Here is an 18,641-nt window from a genome sequence, read left to right on the forward strand (position 1 = left end):
TGGGGGACAAAATAATCTGTACAACAAACCCCTGTGACATGAGTTTACCTGTATAACAAACCTGCACATGTATGCCTGAACCTAAAATAAAAGTTAGAAAATAATAAATAAATAAATAAAATGTATTATAGCCTTAAAAAATTTTTTTTTCAAAGAGGGTGAATGTCGACCAGGACACACAAGCACAAACTAAAAAAAAAAAAAAAAGACGACAAAACTCAAACAGAGGATTGGAAATCAACTTTGCCGGCCGGGCGCGGTGGCTCAAGCCTGTAATCCCAGCACTTTGGGAGGCCGAGGCGGGCGGATCACGAGGTCAGGAGATCGAGACCATCCTGGCTGACACGGTGAAACCCCGTCTCTACTAAAAAATACAAAAAACTAGCCGGGCGAGGTGGCGGGCGCCTGTAGTCCCAGCTACTGGGGAGGCTGAGGCAGGAGAATTGCGTGAACCCGGGAGGCCGAGCCTGCATTGAGCTGAGATCCGGCCACTGCACTCCAGCCTGGGCGGCAGAGCGAGACTCCGTCTCAAAAAAAAAAAAAAAAAAACAAACAAACAAAAAAAAAACAACTTTGCCAAGATTTGGATGATTCTGCCGTAGTTATTATAATAAGCAGACTGAATTGAATCATGTAATTTATTTTAAACTAATTGTAAGACAATGAAAATAAAGTTCAAAAAGACGTAAGGAAGTGATGGTTTTATTGGGCAAACTTACAGGGGTAGTGTATGAAGTCATTTCAAATAACAGATTAAGTTGCTTTCCTTACAACTAAAAGCTTCAATTACTACATTTAAACTTTAATTTAACATTAAATCTACAATGTGAAGCACATCTACATGTGAAGTTTTAATTTCAGGTCTGGAGCAGCTGTAAAATGAAAGTTACCACTCCATTCTAGTCCTCGGACATCAGTATATTCCCCTTCACCTTCTACCCTGCAATAGTAGAAAATAAGTTTTTCATTAACAAAGACAAATAATTTACAGTCCAGATATAAGATTGTCTAGCATAATATATACTATGTCTGAAGCATTATATCTTTCACTTTCAAGCTTTGCTTTTAAACCCAGCATCCTGCCTTCACATACTACAAAAAAAAAAAAAAGAAAAAAGAAAAAGAAAAAACAAGTACTATTCCAAACACACACAATCAATTATTTGGCGTCCAAGATTTTAGGATCACATAATCTAAGTTCATACAAAACCAAAACAATGAGTTAAAAAAATGAAGAGTTTACATTGGCTCTCTAGCTTAATTACTTCATTTATTCAACAAATATTTCTTGACCATCAATGATGTTTGAGGTGCTATGCCACTGTACCGGGCCTCCAACAATTTTTAGAAACTGTATTATAAAAGAATATTTAGAATTAACTAAATATAGTATTTAAGCAGCTGGGCACAGTGATTCACACCTGTATACTCAGCACTTTGGCAGGCCGAGGCACACAGATCACTTGAGGTCAGGAGTTCTAGACCAGCCTGGCCAACATGGTGAAACCCCGTTCCTACTGAAAATACAAAAATTAACTGGGGGCTGGGCACGGTGGCTCAAGCCTGTAATCCCAGCACTTTGGGAGGCTGAGACGGGCGGATCACGAGGTCAGGAGATCGAGACCATCCTGGCTAACACGGTGAAACCCCGTCTCTACTAAAAAATACAAAAAACTAGCCGGGCGTGGTGGCGGGCGCCTGTAGTCCCAGCTACTTGGGAGGCTGAGGCAGGAGAATGGCGTGAACCCGGGAGGCGGAGCTTGCAGTGAGCTGAGATCCGGCCACTGCACTCCAGCCTGGGCGGCAGAGCAAGACTCCGTCTCAAAAAAAAAAAAAAAAAAAAAATTAACTGGGTATGGTGGTGTGCACCTGTGGACCCAGCTACTTGGGTGGCTGAGGCAGGAGAATCGCTTGAACCCAGGAGGCAGAGGTTGCAGTGAGCTGAGATCACTCCACTGCACTCCAGCCTGGATGACAGAGTAAGACTCTGTCTCAATAAATAAATATTTAAGCAAATGTACCAGAAAATAATCTTTCAGAACTGCAGTGATTTTTTCTTTATTTTAAGCTTACCTATTTTCATTGAAATTTCCAATATACTTTGCCCCAGTTGGGAATGTGTAAGTCCCCAGTCCATGAAACATATTATCCTTAAATTGTCCTTCATATACTGCTCCTGAAAAATGCTCAAGTCTTCCAAAACCATTCATCTGTTTATAACAAAGGAAATTACCTTAGAAACTAATCTTCAGTTTCCTAAGAACCTTTCAAAAATGTACAAATATAAGTCTATCATCTGCTAATTATTACTTAATCAACGTTGTATTGTCCTTTATTTCCATAGTATAAAGATAACATTTTTATCATTTTCATTCATCTGTGTCTATCTGTGAAGCCCACTAAATCAAATGTTCTGGATCTGGGGCATTTGAACATCAAGGGGTCCATGATGAAGATAATAGGGGTCCTCAAGATACCCTGAATGTATCAGAAATCTTAAAGGGCAACCAGTTTAGTTAGTTCAAGAAACCAGTACAAGTAGTTGTTAATAATTCAAATTTGGATTCAAGCAGACCAAGGTATACTTTCCTGTTTTATCATTTACTAGGTGGGCAAGAAACCTGAGCCTGATTTTCCTCATTTGTAAAATAGAGTATTAATGGTACCCAGCTCATGAGGGTGTTACGAGGATTAAATGAGAAAATTATGTAACAGATTCAGCTTTACTCAATGAATAGGAGATGAGAAAGATAATAACGATGATTAGCTCTCTGCAGTGAGTTTAATATTACTCATAAGTTAATATGTGTTAATATGATCATTCGTTATTTTTATTATATAGTCTACTCATTATAGGAGTTTTTGATTAATGGTGAAATGCCTGGAATCATTAAACCCACAGGGTTATTTATCCACTGCCAGTATTAAAAACAACAACAATACCTTGTCATCTTTCCAGCTTCCTGTGTAGACAATCCCATTAGGAGTGGTATGAATACCTATTCCATTTCTTTCATAGATTCCAGAAGATGTTCTTGTACAGTCGCCATCTAAACAAAGGAGAAATACTGAAGATTATAAATGAGAAAAGTTATATCTGGGCCTAATCGCAACTACACCTCATGGGTTTCTTTGGCTCCCTAGCACTGAAACCAGTGAGACCCGAGATGAGTAAATCCGTGGACGTACAACATCTTGTAACAATTGAGACTCAAAGGCCAGGAAGATTGACAGATCCCATAGGTTTCCAAGGCATATCGTCTAGAGTTAACAGTGGAGTTTTGATTTTAACATCTCTTTATCTATTAGGATTTCTGTTATCTTAGTTAATAAAGTTAATATCCTAATAGTTTTACAAAATTTAAGTCTCTTTTTTTATTCTTAAGCTATTTAATTTTCTGTACAGAAAAAGTAATTGCAGTGTATGCTTACCATACTTGTCTCCATTTGGAAAGATAAAGCTGATCTTATACACTTCTGAAGCTGTTTTAAAAGATTTAAGAAGAATGACATAAGTTTACTTTTTTTTGATAGAGGCAAGGTTTCACTATGTTGCCAAGGCCAGTCTCAAACTCCTGGGCTCAAGGCATCCTCCCGTCTCAGCCTCCCAAAGTGCTAGGGTTGCAGATGTGAGCTACCACATCCAGCCAAACGTAAATATTCTTATGTCATAAGACCTATAACCAATGTGCTTTCAACACTATCCAAATGGACTTACTTCTCAAGATCACAGCATATCATGATTACTTGGCATTTCCATTGTCTAATGTAGGGTCCTGGGGAAATAAACAATTTTGCCTACATGATCTCCTTTAAAATTTATTTATTATGATAGCTTTATTAATATATAATTCACACACCACAAAATCTACCTTTAAAAGATACAATTTCACGTTTTTTAGTAGATTCAGAGTTGTGCAACTATCATCACAATCTAATTTTAGAATATTTTCATTATCCCAGAAAGAAACTCTGTACCCATGAGCAGTTACCCATTACAATTCCCCTCAAACACCCCTCACCCCACAACCCCAAACCCCTGGCAACCACTAATCTACTTTCTGCCTCAAGGATTTGCCTATTCTGGATATTTCCTATAAATGAAATCATACAATATGCGGTCCTTTATGTCTGGCTCTTTTCACTTAATGTTTCCAAGGTTCATCCATGTTGTATCGTGTATCAGTACTTCATTCCTTTTTATAGCCAAGTATATTGTATAAATATGTTGTACAGAAATAGCATATTTTGTTTATTCATTCATCAGTTCATGGACATTTAGGTTGTTTCCAGTTTGGGGCCATTATGAATAATACTGCTATAAACACTGATGTAAATTTTTAAAACATACAGCTTCCTAGGAGTAAAAAAAAAAAAAATTGGTGTACAAATTTTTGTGTGGATATGTTTTTATTTCTCTTTGGTAGCCCATATGGTTTACTGATTGTCCCACAGAGGTAAGGCGGAGTGAGGAATCTTTAAATTGGCAGTAGGAAGAAATGGAAAATAAAGATAGCAAGTGGGGAAGGGCTGGTAGGTCCACACAGAATGAGAATGGTATGGAGACCAAGTGAAAAAGGAAGAAAGAGGACCACAAGACTGAGGGGGATTCTGGGCCTCAGATCCCTGGACACTTAGTGGACTAAAACATTAGAAACTGTATTTTCCGATACTGAAGAAAACTTATGTAGAGAGGGTATGCAGGCATATCCTCTGTGACTCATCCTTCAGAATCACCTGAGATGCTTCTAAGTTTCTTCTCTCTACCCCACATCTACTGAATCAGAGTTTTTATGGGTGGGGCAAGGGAATTTAAAAATTAATTTAGGTGCCAGTTGAGAAAGGCTAGAGGTTCATCCCCTCTGAGGAAACAGAATTAACACAATAGGTAGAGGACTTAAACTGTAATATCCTCAGAGAGAAAGGGAGAGTATTAGTATCTTTGAGATAGGAACAGGTGATTATAAAAAACAAAGAACAATTAGCAATCCAGGAAATGAATAATATAATTGGTGAAATAAAACTTCTTAGAAGGGATGAATAGCAGAATAGATACAGTTGAAAACAAATTAGTGAACTGGAACATTAGGTTGAAAAATGTGCTTAGAAAGTAGCACAAAGTGCGAGTGAGATGGCTGGAAAAATATTTTTTTTAATTAAAAAAAGCAAGTAGCACAAGGAATTTTAAAATAATGGAAAGTGGATCCAAAATGCTACTGTCAGTCTAATAAGAATTCCAGAGGGAAAGAACAGGAGATATTTGAATAAATACCCAAAAATTTCTCAGAACTGAAGAAAATGACTGTTTGGACTACAAATGGGAACTAAGCAAAATCCCACACCTAGACAGGTTACAGTAAAATTTCATGACATAAAGACCAAAGGCCAGTTAGGCTAGTTAAAAACAAGCAAACAAAAACCACATTACCTACAATAAACTACAAAGGACTGACAGTAGCAACAGTGGATTCTTAAAAAAAAAAAAAAAAAAAGGCACTTAACCCAGTGTCTAAACTCTAAATACTAGCTATTGTTTTCTTGTAGCCCCAGGTCAGGTATGGGCTCTCCCACAAAGCCTTTCTTCAACCTCAGACTCCTTCAGGAGCCCTCACAGCACTCTGGGCCTATTCCTACCGTCGTACTTAGGGTTCTAGTAAAACCATGGCTTTGTACCGGGATCCCCTATCCCACCCAGTTCCTCCAGCCCACGAATGGCGGATTAGTCAAATCTCTTCTCACCCTACTGTCCTACTCCGTGTTTAGTACTAATAGTAACAGAACGTCTAGTGAATGAAGGGCACTTCGGAAGCAATCGTTAAATGCCTATGAAGCAGAGCATTTAAACGTAATCATATCAGAAACTGGACTGTTTTCAATTGCCGCTAAAATGTTCTACATTCGAAACTTGGGAATGTCAGAGCTAGAGGGAACCTCACAGAGACCGCCCGGCACCATAGCGGAAACTGAGGCCCAGGGAGGTTGGCACGCGCCTCGGGTGTCTCAACAGCGACAGATCAGAGCTAGATTCCCAGACCAAGGGTTCCCCCGTGCTCCTCGGCTAGACGGTTAGGAAATATGTCATACCCCTACAGGAGTTACCGGAGGCCAAGCAAGTTCTGACTCCACGCTAGTTCGACTTAAAGGAGCCCTTCTCTGCCCGTGTCGTTGGGAGGATGGGCACTCACTTGGCCGAGAGGTGTTAGAGAGATCTTCCAAACTCTGCGACTCCCCCTGGGCGGCCAGCTCTGCAGCCGGGAGAGAACTAGGCGCTAGGACAGCTCCAGGTGCGACTTGGTTGCTGGGGCGACCGGGCACCTCTCACCCGGAAGCGAATAAGCGAGGGGCTGAAGCTGAGCCAATCAGAAGGCGCCAGGGCTGTGCCGCTGCAGCTGGGCCACCGCAGGGCTGCTCCAAGTGAGAACCGGGAGGGTGGCCAAGCCCTGTGGGGACCTCTGACCCTTGGGCAGCACCTCCCGACAGCTGGCTCGGGACCCAACTCTGCGAGCCAGGTACGTCTTCCACTTCTGCTGACAAGTGATGCGCGTTGTGCGCACGGTCTGCGCGTCGCCCTGTTTGTCAGTGTGTCTGCCGCCTCCTGCTCCAGGAGTGGTCGGGATCTGAGGAGCATCGCGGCCCAGTGTTTCATCCTGTCTGCCTGGGGCCGGTGAATCTGGACCAGCAGGATCCCAGGCCCCGGGACCGGACCAAGGCGGAGCTCTGCCGCTGAGGTTGTGCACGCTCAAACTGCAGTGCGGGGGCGGTGGGGCTAGGAGACGAGGCGTGAAATTCAGGCTTGGAGCAGGCTAAGGGGTTGATTGAAGGGGTCAGGCTCCGTTCCCTGTCTCTGTCTGTGTGGCTTTTTTGGGGAGAAGGGTGGGGACGATGTGAGTTCGAAAAAGGATACGAGATCTGGATATCTGGATGGAGCTGGTTATATTGTGATCAGTCAGAGATCTGCCTGGGAGGAGGGTAGTGTGTAGTCACTTTTCAGTGCCTTGGCTGTCAAACAAAGAATACTCTTACAGCCAAACTTAGGTCCCTGTATCCATGGTGAAGAAAGATAGTTGGAATCTTCCCGGGCTAGATGGAATAGATAGTGGAATCTAACCACGTGGATTATACAACCTAATTCCTATTGCCTGGAAAACTCTGGGAGAGTGGTATTGGATACCATTACAGTCAGCAAATCTTCGTTTAAAATTTTGAGCGCATATCTCAGATCTACTTGTAAAAGTAACATTTTCTGGATTGATGTGAGACAACTTGTTTTGAATCAGAGTAAGCATCCTCTTGCTTTTTCCTAATGTTTCTCAGTACACAAATTTACCTGGGCTGCATGGTTTTTGAGAGGAAGTTCTAATCTGTCTGTTTGATTTATTTCCTTTCCGTAAATTTTAGAAATCATAGGTAATTACTGATGCACAACCTTACAGAATTCAGTTTGACCTGTTATTTTTCTTGCCTGTTAAAATTTTAATGACTCTACATTTTTGTGAGTAAAGTTGACATTTGAACAACATGGTTTTGAACTACACGGGCCCACTTAAGGGTGGATTTTTTCCAAACCAACACAGATTGAAAATACAGTATTTCAACTAGGCATAGTGGCTCATGCCGGTAATCCCAGCACCTTGGGAGGCCAAGGTGAGAGGATTGCTTGAGCTCAGGAGTACGAGACCAGCTTGGGCAACAAAGCGAAACCTCATCTCTACTTAAAAAATTTTAAAGTAGCTAGGTGTGGTGGTGCGTCTGTGGTCCCAGCTATTCAGGAGGCTGAGACAGGAGGATTGCTTGAGCCCAGGATATCGAGGCTGCAATAAGCTCTGGTCATACCACTGCATTGCAGCCTGGGTGATACAGCGAGATCCAGTCTCAAAAAAAAAAAAAAAAGAAAGAAAGAAAAAAGAAAAGACAGTATTCCTGGAATGCAAAACACACATACAGAGGGCCGGCTTTTCCTGTATGCAAATTCTACAGGGCTGACTGGAGGACTTGAGTATCCGTGGATTTTCGTATACATGGGGTTCTGGAACCAATCCCCTGTGTATACTGAGGGATGACTATTTCATGGCTCGTTCTCTCAGTTTCTTCCGGATGTCCTTTAAAATGTGATCTCAAAGAGGCCTTACCCAACCACTCTATCTAAAATAACTGCCTCAAGGTTTTTTTTTTTTCTCGATAACACTTAAGTAATAATATATATCTATTTGTTTAATGTCTGTCTTACCCTCTAGAAGGTAAGCTTCATGAAGCAGAAATTTTGTCTTCTTTGCTGTTATATCCCCAGGATCTGGCACATAATAAGTGCTCAATAAATATTTGTGGAAAGAATAAATAGATGAATAAATCTCCATTCCCACATAAGTCATTTTTCCAACCTTCAGTCATTCATTCCACAAATAGATATTGAATTCCTACCGTATGCTAGACACTGTGTTAAGGGTACAGTGGTAAAAAAAAATAGACATAGTCTTGTTTTCAAAGAGCTTTCTGGGAGTAGAAAGGAGAGACAAACTTAAGATAAACACTGAATACATATGTATAATCATCAAGAATTTTGAAGAAAGGAATACCTAGGAAGACCTAGTTTAATATCCACATATTTGTGAGTTTCCCAAATTTTTTCTAGCTTTTGATTTCTAATTCCATTTTGGTTGGAGAACATAGTTCATATTATTTCTTTCTTTTTAAATTTATTGAGGTTTATGGCTAAGCAAGGTGGCTCACACCTGTAATGCCTGCACTTTGGAATGCCAAGGTGGGCAGATCACCTGAGGTCAGGAATTCGAGACCAGCCTGACCAACATGATGAAACACCATCTCTATTAAAAATACAAAAATTAGCCAGGGAGCATGGTGGCGGGTGCCTGTAGTCCCAGCTACTCGGGAGGCTGAGGCAGGAGAATCGCTTGAACCTGAGAGGCAGAGGTTGCAGTGAGCCAAGATTGCACCATTAGCACTCCAGCCTGGGCAACAGAGCAAGACTCCATCTTAAAAAAAAAAAAAAAAAAAGTATTGAGGTTTCTTTTATCACCTAGCATGGTCTATCTTGGAAGATGTTTCATGTGTACTTGAGAAGTGTGAATATTTGTCTATAGACACTTATTAGGTCTAGTTGGTTTAGAGTGTTGTTCAAGTCTTTTATTTCCTTGTTGATCCTCTGTCTAGTTGTTCTACCATTATTAAAAGTGAGGTATTGAAGTCTCCTACTATTATTATTGAATTGTCTAATTCTCCCTTCATTTCTGTCAGTTGTTGCTTTGTGTATTTTGGTGCCTTCTTATTAGGTACATATGTGTTTTTAATTGTTATCTTTTCCTGACAGATTAACCCTTTTGTCATTAAGAAATATCCTATCTCTAGTAACATTTTTTGCTTTCAAGTCTATTTTGTCAGATATTAACATAGCCACTCCACCTTTCTTGTGGTTGCTGTTTGCAAGATCATCTTTTTCCATCCTTTTACTTTTCATTTATTGTGTCTCTGAATTTAAAATGCCTATCCTGCAGACAGCATATATTTGGATCCTGTTTTTTAATCCAGTCTGACAGTCTCTGTCTTTTGATTGGACTGCTTTATTCTCTCACATTTATTTTTATTATCTGTATACTGGGAATTACATCTAATTCTAGTCTACTTTTGGACGTCTGTATGTCTCAATGTCTATTTTTTCCTCTGTTCTTACTTTTTGCTTTCATTTGCATTTAGTCATTAAGTGAATATTTTCTAATGTAGTATTTTTGTGATTGCTTTGGGATTTATGAACAGCTTCAGATTTATACTAGCTTAATTCCAGCAATATTGCTATGGTTTGAATGTTTACCCCCAAAGTTCATGTGTTAGACGTTTAATTTCCAATGCAACAGTATTAGGAGATGGGGCCTAATAACACGTAATTCAATCATGAGGGCAGAGCCCTTATTAACGGATTAATGTCACTAGCATGGGAGTGGGTTAGTTATAGCAAGAATAAGTAATTATAAAATAAGTCTGGCTGCTGGTGCCTTTCTCTGTATCATGCCCACTTCTGCCTTCCATCTTCCACCATGAGATGATACTCAGCAGATGCCACTGTCATGCTCTTGGACTTCCCAGCCTCCATTACCATGAGCCAAATAAACTTCTATTGTTTATAAATTACCTAGTCTGTGGCATTCTGTTATAGCAGAAAACAGACTAAGACAGATATATAGAAGTATTACTTTTATATATCTCTATTCCCTTCCTACCTTTTATAGTATTATTATACATATTATATCTATTAATGTTATATACCCAACTATACTTATTACAAGTATTACTTTACTGTCTGTAGTCATTTTCTCAGCACAGTACAATTATGCTCCCACCAATCTTTGTGCTGTTATTGGCAAATATATTACATACATATTACCTTCCTGTAGGTTACAGGCCCAACGTTATATCATGTACATCTTATTTTATATAATTGCTTTTTAAAATCATTTCAGAGGGAAGAAGAAACAATACATTTATACTGGTTTTCAAATAAATAAATGTCCAATATAAATCTGGATTTTTAAAAAATACTTACACAATTACCTTTACTCTTTGTTTTTTCATGTAGATTTAAATTACCATCCAGGGACACTTGCTTCAACTTGAAGAATTGTTAGTATTTCTTGTGAGGCGAGTCTATGTCTCAGTTTTGTTTGTCTGAGGAAGTTTTCATTTTACCTTCATTTTTGAAAGATAGCTTTTTTTGGTTAACTATTTTTTCTTTTTCTTTTTTTTTTTTTTTTGAGACAGAGTCTCACTCTGTCACCCAGGCTGGAGTGCAGTGGCACGATCTCGGCTCACTGCATCTTCTGCCTCCCAGGTTCAAGCGATTCTCCTGCGTCAGCCTCCCGAATAGCTGGGACTACAGGTGTGTGCCACCACGCCCAGCTAATTTTTTGTATTTTTAGTAGAGATGGGGTTTCACTGTGTTAGCCAGGATGGTCTCGATCTCCTGACCTCGTGATCTGCCCACCTCAGCCTCCCACAGTGCTGGGATTACAGGCGTGAGCCACTGTGCCCAGCCCTATTTTTTTCTTTGAGTACTTTAAATATATATGTCATTACCTTCTGCCCTCCATTGTTTCTGTGGAGAAATCAGTCATTAATTTTATTGGGGTTCCCCTTGTAAGTGATAAGTTGTTTTTCTCTTACTCCTTTCATGATTTTCTCCTTGTCTTTTGACCTTCAACATTTTTGTTGCAACTTATCTATTTTGTGGATCTCTGTGTTTATTTTCTAATAGTTGGAGGACATTGAGCTTCCTGCATGTAGAGGTTATTGATTTTCAGTAAATCAGAGAAGTTTTCTACCATTATTTCTTTGAATATTTTTTCTGCTCTTTTCTTTCTTTCCTTTCCTTCTGGTATTCTAATTATATGTGTATGATACCCTTGATGGTGTCCTACATTTTTCCAAGGCTCTGTTCACTTTTCTTCATTTATTGTTCTCTCTGTTTTCAGTTTGCATAATCAATGTCAGTCTGTCTTCAAGTTCATCAGTTCTTTCTCTTGCTAGTTCATGTTTATGGAGCTTCTCTAGTGAATTTTTAATTTCAATTATTATACTTTTCAACTCCAGAATTCCCATTTGGTTCTTTTTAATATATATAATTTTTTATCTCTTTATTGATGTTCTCAATTTGATATGACATTGTCATCACACCTTCCTTTACTGCTTTAATTGTGCATTCCTTTATTTCTGTGAATATACTTACAATGACTATTTTGAAGTTCTTTTCTGTTAAATCTGACATCTGATCTCACTCATAGACAGTTTGTGCTTTTCCCCCCCAGTGTATGGGTCATACTTAAGCGTTTCTTTGCCTGCCTTGTGACTTTTTGTTGTTAACTGGGCATTTTAGATAACACACTGTAACAACTCTGGGTACTGATTCTCCCCTTTCAGGGGCTTCTTATTGTTATTTGCTGGTTTACTTTTTAGTGACTGGCTAGAATATTTTAGTGAAGTCTATTTCCCTCCCACGATTTTAAGCCTCAGTTGTTGCTCCTCTGGGAGGCACAGCTTTGGGTATGCCCATGGTTGATTGCTCAATTGTTTTCAACAATGCTCTGGAGAGTAAATTCCTTTACAAACTAATCCAACCAAACTATGGCTTCTGTGAAGCAATAGTTTCTGAGATCCCGGTTTAATACTTGTTCTAATCCCAAAAAGGAACTTCCTAGTGGTCTTATTCCTTGGTTTGCTTCCTGCAAACTAGTTGGCCAACAGTCTAAACTGTATCTTCATTTAATCCTGTAATCTCCCTTTCCCCACAACCTCACTATTCTTGAAAGCACCTTTAAGTTTGAACTTCTCCACACTCCATTGTAAATGGAGTCGGTCCTTTGGAAAAAGATGAGGAGCTATCTGTTTTATGGCCTACTTCCCTTTTGCCCTTGGCAGAATCTCTGAGCCCAAGCTGTGTTCCTGATAGAGCGTATATACATTTAAATTTTGTCAAAACATATATTAAATTCATGGAAACTTCTCAACTGGATTTTTAAAATCCTATACTAGGCCAGGTGTGGTGGCTCACACCTGTAATCCCAGCACTTTCAGATGCTGAGGTGCACAGATCACTTGAGGTCAGGAGTTTGAGACCAGCCTGACCAACATGGTGAAACCCCATCTCTACTAAAAATACAAATATTAGCTGGGCATGGTGGCAGGCACCTGTAGTCCCAGCTACTCCAGAGGCTGAGGCAGGAGAATTGCTTGAACCCAGGAGGCGGAGGTTGCATTGAACCGAGATCGAGCCACTGCACTCCAGCCTGGGCGACAGAGCAAGACTGCATCTCTAAATAAATAAATAAATAAAACTCTAAATTAGACCTAACCAAATGAGAATCTAGGATTACTTTCTTTAGTTAAGAAATCTGTGTCAGAGACATTCAATAATATTAGTCCTGAGGTAGAAGTACTTATAAATCTTTTGTGAAGATTTATCCACACTACCCCTAAATTGGCTGGCTCTTTTTATTTTGTAGTTTTAAAATGTTTTCACTGGAACAGATTCAGAATCCTGCTCCAAGATCAGCTCTTTTTACATGTGCATTTTCCTTCATTTCTTTAAAGTAGCCTATATTCATAAGTTTGGCAAACAAAGGATTATCATACCTGTCTGGTTTTATGATGTCTACATTAATTTTTTTCTCTTACAGGTGAAAATGAGTTCTTCAGTAAGAAGAAAAGGCAAGCCAGGCAAAGGAGGTGGAAAAGGGTCTTCTAGAGGAGGAAGAGGAGGCAGGAGTCACGCCAGTAAATCTCATGGGAGTGGTAGTGGTGGCGGTGGCGGTGGCGGTGGTGGTGGTGGAGGTGGCGGCAACAGAAAGGCCTCCAGTAGAATATGGGATGATGGAGATGACTTTTGTATCTTCAGTGAATCAAGGCGCCCTTCCAGGTCATTATAACTCTTTGAATGTTTAAATATGGAAATGGTATCAACCCCTAATGTATGGGACAACAGATGGCTGAGAAGGGAAAAAAAGTCGAGTAATTCTGGTCAAATTAATTGTCTTCCTCTTTGTAACCCATTTCTTTCTTTTTTTTTTTTTTTTTTTTTGAGACGGAGTCTCGCTCTGTCGCCCAGGCTGGAGTGCAGTGGCGCGATCTCGGCTCACTGCAAGCTCCGCCTCCCGGGTTCACGCCATTCTCCTGCCTCAGCCTCCCGAGTAGCTGGGACTACAGGCGCCCACAACCGCGCCTGGCTAATTTTTTGTATTTTTAGTAGAGACGGGGTTTCACCGTGGTCTCGATCTCCTGACCTTGTGATCCGCCCGCCTCGGCCTCCCAAAGTGCTGGGATTACAGGCGTGAGCCACCGCGCCCGGCTTTGTAACCCATTTCTGAAGGCATGATGGGAAATAACAGCTTTTGTGTGTATGTAGGTTGCATGACGCTGTGAATTGAGTGTAATACTGCTGTTATACCCAGTGTTACTCTGAAAGTAAATACAGAAATAGTGTGAGGAAAATTATTTTAAGTATTCCTTAGGCATCATAGATTGATGTTAAAATGATGATGTTAACATTGAACATGGCCAGGCACAATGGCTCACGCCTGTAATCCCAGCACTTTGGGAGGCCCAGGTGGGTAGATCTCTTGAGGTCAGGAGTTCGAGACCGGCCTGGCCAATAGGTTGGAATCCCATCTCTACTAAAATACAAAAATCAACCACGCATGGTGGTGGTCAGCTGTAATCCCAGCTACTAGGGAGGCTGAGGCAGAAGAATTGCTTGAACTTGGGAGCAGAAGTTGCAGTGAGCTGAAATCACACCACTGCCCTCCAGCCTGGGTGACAGAGTGAGACTCCATCTCAAAAAGCAAACATTGAACAGCCTAAAGTGCAACATGACTGTACTGTGTCTTTCTAGTTGATAAGCTGTGTGTTTTCCAGCCAAATCAGCCATCATCTGATGGTGTTACATGTGGTGACCAGTAACAGATGTCTTATCTAGGCTTCTCTCCTATTCAACTTTTAACTAATGAATAAATTATGGGAATTCTAGTAATTCTAATGAGTAATAAAAGTAAACATTTTGCTATTGCATGTTATACAGTATAAATACAATTAGGCATCACTTGTTGACAGAGATGTGTTCTGAAAAATGCATTGTTAGGCGATTTCATTGTTGTTCAAACATCATAGAATGTACTTACACAACCCCAGATGGTGCAACTTACAACACACCTAGGCTATATGATGTAGCCAATTGCTCCTAGACTACAAATCTATACAGCATGTTGCTGTACTAAATATGCAATTATAACACAATGGTAAGTATTTGTGTATGTAAACATGTCTAGTTATAGAAAAGATATAGTAAAAATAGAGTATAAAAGATTAAAAATGGTACCTGTATAGGGCACTTACCATGAATGGAAGTTGCAGGATTGGAATTTGCTCTGGGTAAGTCAGTGAGGGAGTGGTGAGTGAATGTGAAGGCCTAGGATATTACTGTACACTACTATAGACTTTATAAATAGCAAGCAGCATAGTCTCTCTGTGTTGCCCAGGCTGGTCTCGAACTCCTGGGCTCAAGCGATTCTTCTGCCGTGGCCTGCCATAGTGTTGGAGGTGAGCCACAGTTGGCATGAGCCACTGTGCCTAGCCAAGAACCTAACTTCTGAGTTAGCTGCAGCTCTATGATTTTTCAAAACATGTGGATATTATACATTATTGGAGTCCATAGGTGTTCATTCATTCAGTAAGTATTTACTGAATGCACCAGGCACTGTTTTTTGTTTTAGGGACTTCGAATTGCAGCAGGGAGTAAAATATTGTCCTTATCTAGATAGAATGGGATTTGAGATAGAAAAGACATAAACAAATGTATAACATTACCCGTTGGCACATGCTATGGAGAGAAATAAAGGAGTGTAACAGGGATATAAAATACCAAAATAGAATTACTATGTTATGTAGAAAGCCCCCCAATAAGGTAGATAGCCCCCAATAAGATATCACGTGAAGAGAGGCAAGAAGTAAGTAAAGGAATAAGCTGTGAAGTTCTGAGTATAGAATATTCAAGGCAGAGGGAATAGCAATTTCTTAAGGCAGGAATGTGCTTGGAAGGTTTAGGAAATAGCAAAAAACACAGGGCTGGGGTGGCCTCAGGAAACTTACAATCATGCCAAAAGGGGAAGCAAACGCATCCTTCTTCACAAGGTGGCAGGAGAGAAAAGAATGAGAGCCAAGTGAAGGGGGACGCCCTTTATAAAACCATCAGATCTCATGAGAAGTTACTCACTATCACGAGAATAGTATGGGGGAGACTGCCCCCATGATTCAACTGTCTCCCACTGGTTCCCTCCCATGACATATGGGGATTATGGGAACTGCAATTGAAGATGAGATTTGACTTGCAGCCAAACCACTATCAACCCTATAAAGAATGTACAGTTATTACGTATCAATTAAAAATTTTAATTAAAAAATAAAACTAAGAGAAAGTATGAAAAACAAAAGGGATTGAGAAGGAGCTGCCAATGAAGTAGGAAACTAAGAGAGTGGTTTTTGGAAGCCAAGGGACAAAGGTGTTTTAAAGGAGAATAGTCAATAAGATTGAATTGTATGCTTAAAGAGGGTACACATTTGTGGAAAAATGCTTCTGGCAGGTCAAGGAAAATGTGCACTAAGAATTATCCACTGGATTTGGCAATGTGGATATCATAGTTAACCTTGACAAGAGCTGTATTAGCATAGGAAATACTGATTGGGTTGTGTTTCAGAGAGACAAGGAAAGAAAATGGAGACAGAGACAATGATTTTGATAACCTAAATGAGAAGCTTTACTATAAGGGAGCTAGAGGAAGGAGAGATGGGGCAGTAGCTGTAGGGAGATGTGCACTCAAGGGAGGATTTGACTTGGTTTGATTTTTTTTTAAGAGGGTAGACATTATAGTATGTCTGTATGCTGATGGGAATGATCCAAAGAAGAATGAAAAACCAGTGATGTAGAAAGGAGGATAAGTGTTGGAATGATTTCCTTGAGGAGATTAAAGAAATGGCATATAGTTTACAAATAGAAAGACTGACTTTAAGATAAAGGATGGTTCACCCTTAATAACAGGAAGGAAGGCAAGTCACAGGGGTGTACAAATAAATGGTGGTTAAGATAGGAACATGTGAAACTCGCAACTCCCCCTCATTTTTACTGATCATTTCCTCATGATCAGACAAAAAATAAAAGATTATATATGCTGTGTAATTTTTTTATTTCTTTTTTTTTTTAAAGTAGGATCTTGCTATATTGCCCAGGCTGGTCTTGAACTCCTGGGGCTTAAGCAATCCTACCACTTCAGCCTCTTAAAGTGCTGGAATTACAGGTGTGAGCCACTGCCCCTGGCCTTTTTTTTTTTTTTTTTTTTAATAATCAGAAATAAAGATAATTGGGTATTTTAGAAATAGGACCTAATATTCACAAGGAAGAATGAAACTCAGTGGTTTTCAGATTTTAATGCAGAATGAAATGAAATGCTCTTTGTGTGTAGCTTATTTCTTTTCAGAACCCTATAGTGCAGAGGAAACCATCATTAGCATTGCTTTTTCCCAAGGATTCTTGAGTTAGTGAAGCCAGAATTAATGATTAAGAATCTGGTAAGACTTTTTTTCTTTTTTTTAGATGGAGTCTCGCTGTGTCTCTCAGGCTCTAGTGCAGTGGCGCAATCTTGGCTTACTGCAACCTCCACCTCCGAGTTCAAGTGATTCTCCTGCCTCAGCCTCCTGAGTAGCTAGGATTACAGGCACGCACCACCATGCCCAGATAATTTTTGTGTTTTTAGTAGAGACAGGGTTTCGCCATGTTGGCCAGGCTGGTCTCTAACTCCTGACCTCAGGTGATCCAGCAGCCTCGGCCTCCCAAAGTGCTAGGATTACAGGCGTGAGCCACTGCGCCTGGCCAAGAATCTGATAAGGTTTTTTTCCAGCAGTTTTGATATAATGAAGTCTGGTAAATACTATAGAAAATGGAGAATCTCCTCACATTCATTGTCATCTTTTGTAAGATACTTGACAATCCAGTTTGTATTGTGTATATTTGGGGACCCTGAGGAGAGTGTAAAAGTTCTGATCACAGATAATGTGTGTAATTTTGCTCTTTTGTCCTCTATAGACCTAGCAACAGTAACATAAGCAAAGGAGAGGCACGCCCAAAATGGAAACCCAAAGCCAAAGTACCCCTTCAGACTCTACATATGACTTCTGAGAATCAAGAGAAAGTGAAAGCTCTTCTCCGAGACCTGCAAGAACAAGATGCTGATGCTGGATCTGAGTAAATTGTTTTATTTGAATAAACTATGATAGTAAGGAAAACATACTGGCAGTGTGAAGGTCCTGTGCATCTTTGGAATGCTGTGTCAGTACTGATTCTATTGTGGCCATATAATTAGTTGAAAGTGAGTCAAGAGAAATACAAGAATAATTATTCAGCAACAATTTTAGAGTGAGTTTGTTTTGTAGCATCCATGGGATTGCCTTTGTATCTTTATTTTTTTCCAGGGCAGTGCTCATATGGATTCAGTAACTGATTTATCTGTAATCTTCCAGATAAACCCTTGTAATGAACAAGTAGAAGTAGTGTTCAAGGAGCAAATACTGACTTGGTCAGGTGCGGTCTCAGGATTTGCTTATCATGACCATCTGCCTAAGAGAAAGCTTTTATTCTTAAATCTTAGTCGCTCTTTTGTTTGGGATTTCGGTTGAAGGAGTTAATTCCTTCTTTCCATTTACCAGAATTAATTAGTGGCCAGTCATGAACAGCTCATTTTCCATCCTATCTACAAATCTCTTATCTGTTTGAGATTTAGAAAAGGAGATTATGTAGCAAAACGAACAATTAGGGATAGTTATTTTTATGAATGAGAAGACAGAGGATAGCCAAGGTTTCTGTGATTAAGAACATAGGCTCTGGAATCTGCCTGCCTTTGGTAAAATCTCTATTTGCTCCTTAATGTGTAACCTAGGCAGTTACTAATCCTCTTTGAGTTTTAGTTGATCATCTTAAAAAAAAAAAAGGACATTCCAATATTACTTGGCACAGTTATTGGGAAGATTAAAGGAGTTAGTTCATATAAAGCACTTAACACAGTACCTGGCATTTAATAAATGACTGCTAAATGTTAATT

General features: G+C 39.8%; 2 protein-coding genes across 4 annotated transcripts in view; one reads left to right on the plus strand and one right to left on the minus strand.

Annotated features, from left to right (window-relative positions):
* Positions 1-686: 686 nt before the first annotated feature.
* On the minus strand, positions 687-6,318 carry MORN2 (MORN repeat containing 2; the record flags this gene model as incomplete). The annotated part of the gene is made up of 5 exons (XM_005576065.5): positions 687-940; positions 2,074-2,210; positions 2,944-3,050; positions 3,433-3,483; positions 6,186-6,318. Coding segments are annotated over 5 exons (531 nt in total), but the record flags the coding sequence as incomplete, so codon positions are not given.
* A 43-nt stretch (positions 6,319-6,361) lies between these two features.
* DHX57 (DExH-box helicase 57) overlaps positions 6,362-18,641 on the plus strand; it is a 76,285-nt gene continuing 64,005 nt past the window's right edge. For 2 of the 3 annotated variants that reach the window (XM_005576070.4, XM_045369469.3), the window contains exons 1-3: positions 6,362-6,509; positions 13,179-13,417; positions 17,630-17,788. In XM_005576070.4, coding sequence (XP_005576127.3) covers positions 13,185-13,417; positions 17,630-17,788 — 392 coding nt within the window. In that variant the 5' untranslated portion in view covers positions 6,362-6,509; positions 13,179-13,184. Of the gene's footprint in view, positions 6,729-13,178; positions 13,418-17,629; positions 17,789-18,641 lie in introns of all 3 variants that reach the window. The other variant, XM_074011934.1, reaches the window with a different exon arrangement.

Source organism: Macaca fascicularis, chromosome 13 (assembly GCF_037993035.2).
Source record: "Macaca fascicularis isolate 582-1 chromosome 13, T2T-MFA8v1.1".
NCBI lineage: Eukaryota > Metazoa > Chordata > Mammalia > Primates > Cercopithecidae > Macaca > Macaca fascicularis.